General features: G+C 40.9%; 1 protein-coding gene across 1 annotated transcript; it reads left to right on the top strand.

Moving 5' to 3' along the window:
* Positions 1-574: 574 nt before the first annotated feature.
* popdc3 (popeye domain cAMP effector 3) lies at positions 575-4,662 on the top strand. Its single transcript, XM_019879939.1, has 3 exons — positions 575-1,233; positions 3,333-3,441; positions 3,603-4,662. Exons 1-3 carry the CDS (start codon positions 728-730, stop codon positions 3,870-3,872), a joined length of 885 nt encoding a protein of 294 aa, XP_019735498.1. The 5' UTR covers positions 575-727; the 3' UTR covers positions 3,873-4,662.
* Positions 4,663-5,483: the final 821 nt, after the last annotated feature.

The raw sequence follows: 5,483 nt of genomic DNA, 5'->3' as shown, positions 1-5,483 counted from the left end.
ACAGACATTGCATTTGTATATTGTTGAGAGATTATGACTAATTCATTCATTTTCCGAACCGCTTTATCCTCACTAGGGTCACGGGCTGTCTCCAGGCAGTAGGCGGGGGACACCCTGAACCGGTTGCCATCCAATCGCAGGGCACACAGAAACAAACAACCAGTTGCACTCACACTCACACCTAGGGACAATTTGGAGTGTTCAATCAGCCTGCCATGCATGTTTTTCGAATGTGGGAGGAAACCGGAGGACCTGGAGAAAACCCACGCAAGCACGGGGAAAACATGCAAACTCCACACAGGGAGGCCGGAGCTGGAATTGAAACCGGTATCTCTGCACTGCGAGTCGACGTGCGAGCCACTCTAATTGTGCCGCCTAACTAATTAATTGTAAAACAAAAAAACCAAACCAAAAAAAATTTAGCAGAGTAAACTGGATAAATAAATACTTTTATTGAGCCCAAATATATTTGCCGTTTTTTCATGCTGCCAATGGAAAGGCTTTGTCACATCTGCCCAACCTGGTGTAGTATAATAATATCCTTTTTATTGTTTTCCCATTTAACCAATTTCCGGTTTTGCCGTTGTCAAATTCCGCTGTTTTGACACCGACAGGTGTCGACTCTGAGTGTATCTGCCTTGCTGTGTGTGATTCTCGCTTGTCTCGCTCTGCGGGACACTTGGCGTTGGCGTATGCGTCGATAGTCGATATCATCACTTTTGATAAGATGGAGCCTCCGGACTTCAAAGCTACGAACTTGACCGTGGAGCCCGAACAGCGCGCATACCCGTTATGTGACAAATGGAGAGACGGCTCCGAGAGTTCGGTGTTCCAGCTCGCCAACATCTTCCTTCTCCTCGGCTTCATGGGTGGCAGCGATGTTTTCGGACGCTTCTACATGTTCACCTTCTTGACTCTGGGCTTCTTCTGCGCCACTCTCTGGGCTTGGACGGACTCGTGCACCATCGACGCGTTCCTGTGGTGTTTGGCGCTGTTCGCTGTGTGCCTGGGCAAGTTTCTCCGTGCTGCCGGCAGAATCAGGAGCGTCTCATTCCAAAGGGACTTCCAGGAGCTTTATATGTGCATGTTTAAGAAGATCGGAGTTTCACGCTCACAATTTGGGAAAATCGTTTCCTGCTGTGACAGAAATATCCACACCATAGAGAAGGATCACTTCTTCGCCATAGAAGGAAAGACATCCATCGATAAATTATCCTTGCTCATGTCCGGCAGGTGATACATGAAACTTTTGATGTCATGAATCTGCACTTTTGAAAACTACTCGTTGATGAGCAATTTATTTTCTTGAGAATGCAACCAGACCATACTTGGGATTATGATCATGTCATGGATAAAATTGGGTTGATGTGAATTCATAAAAAGGGTGAAACATTTACTTTATTGACTGTATTAATTTAACGTTCATTTATACAGGTAAGACAATAGAGAACAGATTCTCTTTTCTACTGTTCATCTGGCAGCAGACAGCCGAGTAAGACAAAGACAAATCAATGAAAAGAAATATAGACAACAAACTGTACAAGTACAGTATTACATCAAATCACATAATGAATAAAAGGTTCAAAACACGCTTAAAACAACCTTAACTGTATGCAATTCAAAATGATGACAGAGCAGAAGCACCTGCCGAATAATTCAACTGTATGTGACGGAAGAAAATAGACTAAACCTCTGAGTCTAAAACCAATGTTGTAATTAAAGCAATACGATGGGCGCTGTTACAATTTACAATTAACTAAACCAATTTTTTTTTCTGTCATGAATGCAGTATTGTGACATCTGACTTTTTTTATTGTTGTTTCATGCGTCAGTGGTACACCCTGCCCGCGTCGGCTAATAAAACATCAAACAATCAAAATGGCCGGGACCAAAATTAACAACATCAGCAGCAACAAAAATCTTCGTATCTTGTCTTCTTTTCCAAGCTTTAGATCTGAAATTCATCATTGCAAAAACATAAACATCGAAAAGCCATTTAATCTTCCTCATCATGTTCAATGTCATTAAACATCTCTTGACTTAAATCATCATAAACTGCACACTACAAGAGAAAATGAAATTCACTTTTCACGTCATTCAAGTCACACATTTCACATAATCTGTTTTCGGGGATATTAATAAATTAACCGGTTTCAATGGCCAGAGGGAGAACACCAGATCTCAACTGAGCCATCAAAGAGCTTTGATTTCTACCAAGTAGATACTGGTAGATATAAAACAGAGATAAAACCTTTTCTCAGGAGTAAACCTTTCCCTGATCTCCCTGAGCACAACGCTTTCAATTTGGGTTTTAACAAAATAGTTTGAAACCAGGTGTCTTCAATCTTAAAAAGCTTGTTTTTAACACAATTAATATTACAATCCCATATTCTAAGATTTATAGGTTTTCAAGTGAGTTTTCCCTATTGTCTCCCCTCCAAATGTGTTTCCATTTTCCTCCCCCCTCCTATGACTTGTTTTGGGATTATGTTGCCTGATTATGCCACTCCTGGTATTTAAAGATCATGTGTGTCCTCAGTCCAGTTCCAAAAAATTTAACATTCGATTCCAGCTCCGGCCTTCCTGTATGGAGTTTGCATGTTCTCCCCGTGCCAGCATGGGTTTTCTCCGGGTACTCTGGTTTCCTCCCACATTCCAAAAACATGCATGGCAGGATGATTGGGCACTCAAAATTGTCCCTTGGTGTGATTGTGAGCGCAAATGGTTGTTTGTCTTACGTGTGCACTGTGATTGATTGGCAACCAGTTTCGGGTGTAAGTCAGCTGGGATTGGCTCCAGCACCCCCGCGACCCTTGTAAGGATCAGCGGATTAGAAGATGGATGTATGAAAATAACAACTGTAGCATTCCGATTTCATCTCTGAAAACATTCGGTCAACATATAAAAAGTGCCTTCTCGAGTTCTGGATGTGCCGCGCCCCGAAGTTGTTTACAATAATCTTTCAATCTGTTGGCCTCGAACTCTGCCATGATTTTGTTGCCATTACGGGTGATTCTCGAAATCGTTGACTTTGCCAATTCGTAGTCTCGACTGAGCTTCGTCTTGGAGACTCCCTTTCGTGAGTGAGACAATCTCAGCCTTCAAGAAGAGCAAGATTTGCTTCCTAGTCAATTCCCTTTGACAATTGCTTTGCAATTGACTGCTGATCAATCTAGACTGCGGGTCAGTCTCACCATACTTCTGGGATTGACTTTTGTATTGAGAAATATCAAATAGGCCACAAAAAGGGCTGTAATTACATTTGTTTGAAAAGTGGCAGAAATGTTGTCGAAAAATATCCATTTATCCGAAGTCTTTGTGTTGTCCTACAGAATCCGAGTGACTGTTAATGGCGAGTTTCTGCACTACATCTACCCATTCCAGTTTCTGGATTCACCAGAATGGGACTCTCTCAGACCATCAGAAGAGGGTGTATTCCAGGTCACCTCCCATTCACGTACACATGCAAAATCATATAAGTTGCGGTTAAGTCGTAATGTCATCACTGCCACTTTGTATTCGGGGTCAGAAATTTGACTGGTGCCAACCTTTCACGTTGCAATCACATTGCAATCAGTCACCATGTATTTCTCTATCTTTAGGTCACCCTATCAGCTGATAACCCGTGTACATATGTGTCATGGAGGAGGAAGAAGCTCTATCTTCTTTTTGCTAAACACCGCTACATAGCCAGGATCTTTGCTCTGGTTGTTCGGAATGACATTGCAGAGAAGCTGTACTCACTGAACGACAGCGCATTCAACTGCTCCGGACATCGCTATGATCTGCGCTTACCAAGTTACTGTCACATGCCAGGGACCGAATTAGAAGTCCCAATGAAAGTTCCAGTGCAGGTTGAAATGTCTGCTTGACCACACAAACCCTCATGCAGGCCAGACAGTTTCCTCATTGAGAATAGGAAGAGGTAATTGTCTGCTTCAACCATCTTGTTTTCATCCATTATCTTAATTTTAAATAAATAACTCTGAATGTAGAGTAGGCAACATAATGTCTCACATAATGGGATCAAAATGGGATTTATCACTTCAGTGCTAATGCTAGCAGTCTTGGAGATCTAGGTTCGCTCATTTTTTCAAGCGAGTGTACCATCGCATTTTTTTTTTTGAGCTGTGGTTTTAAGGTGAATATTTGTTTTTTTGATGAGAAGTCTCGACATGACCACAGTTATTCATTACGCGGCAGTATTTACCTGAAAGAAGTCTTTGAACAGCATGAGTGTTTTTGTTCATGAATTTTTGGGTTCATCAATACAAATCAGATACTTACAAACAGAAGAAACTTTGTGCACTTCTCATCATTTTTGTACTTGCCGGTAATGGTAACCTTTGCCAATAATTACCTTTGTTTATGTGTTGTTTTAACATTATGTGAAAACAACACCACCAAAACATAGAAACCGATCCATACTGTGAGTGAGCTTACTTGACTGCTTTTGTTCATTCTATTTCAATGTGATAAACTAATGATTATTTTGAGTATGTGCTCGATGGTTGTTTTTAACATTGAAAAGAAAAGCTTACAAAGTGATGTCAGATGTGCTTCAAGTCCTTTGGTTAGATTTGGTAAAAATGTCCAAAGCCCATGTTATATGAGCCTGTTACAATATGGTGAGAGAACTATGCGAAATCAATACAAAGTGCACCAAATTTAATGCATAATTTAATGTAATTGTACCGTGTTCATTATGATACCCATGTTTTTTTATTGTTGTTTTTTTTTTAAAGCCCGATATAAATAAAGACGTTTTGTATTGCATCAGTGACAGTTCACCTGTTTTCTGAAGCTGAGCCATGATTGGTTGCTACCTGAGTCTCGAGCAACTGCGCTGTCATTTTCAGTCGACACTAAGTCGCAAAAAGGCTACCTCCTTATATGGACAAAAACGGGTGAATTTTTACTGCTGAACCCCAATTCCACAAATGCAATATTAATTAGAATGCCGTGTTTAGACAAATAGGGCTGCATAGAACTTATTGTCAAGAATTTTGGGGGGTTGACTTCCACTTTAAAGATCTCTGCAGTATAAGGAATGAATTTAGGTTAAAACCTTTAAATCCATGTACAGTATGTACTTCACAATGTTGAACACAATTGTTGGCACAAAATTGTGTTTTATAACCAAGGAAATACGATAATTAGGGTGCTTTACTTTCTTCAGCTACTAAGCCCACTGTCCGCTCACATCCACATCACCTGTTCTTGACTTTGCCATATTACAACCCAAACTGGCCCAAATACATTGAACAACGATGGGCCACGTGTGGTACGTGTTGTCCAGTTGATGCATACATCCATATCGTCAAGAATGACCATTGTCTACTCTGCCACATATCTGCCAAGGTGGACTGTATTTTTTTAATTTTGTATTTATGCTAAATGTAGCATTTAGCACACGGGTCAGTTTAGGTTCGCATCTGTCTTGTGAATGGGTCACCAGTTTTAACCCATGCCCATTTAGCCCA

Source organism: Hippocampus comes, unplaced genomic scaffold (assembly GCF_001891065.2).
Source record: "Hippocampus comes isolate QL1 unplaced genomic scaffold, H_comes_QL1_v1.1 scaffold135, whole genome shotgun sequence".
In the NCBI taxonomy this organism is placed as follows: Eukaryota; Metazoa; Chordata; class Actinopteri; order Syngnathiformes; family Syngnathidae; genus Hippocampus; species Hippocampus comes.
The sequence above is the reverse complement of the archived record's forward strand: the minus strand, read 5'-3'. Positions and strand labels throughout refer to the sequence as shown.

Coding starts and splice junctions, on each gene's coding strand:
- popdc3 (XM_019879939.1), top strand. CDS start 728: ATGGAGCCTCCGGACTTCAAAGCTACGAACTTGACCGTGGAGCCCGAA. Junction 1,234..3,332: donor TCCTTGCTCATGTCCGGCAG/GTGATACATGAA, acceptor GTTGTCCTACAG/AATCCGAGTGACTGTTAATG. Junction 3,442..3,602: donor CAGAAGAGGGTGTATTCCAG/GTCACCTCCCAT, acceptor CTCTATCTTTAG/GTCACCCTATCAGCTGATAA.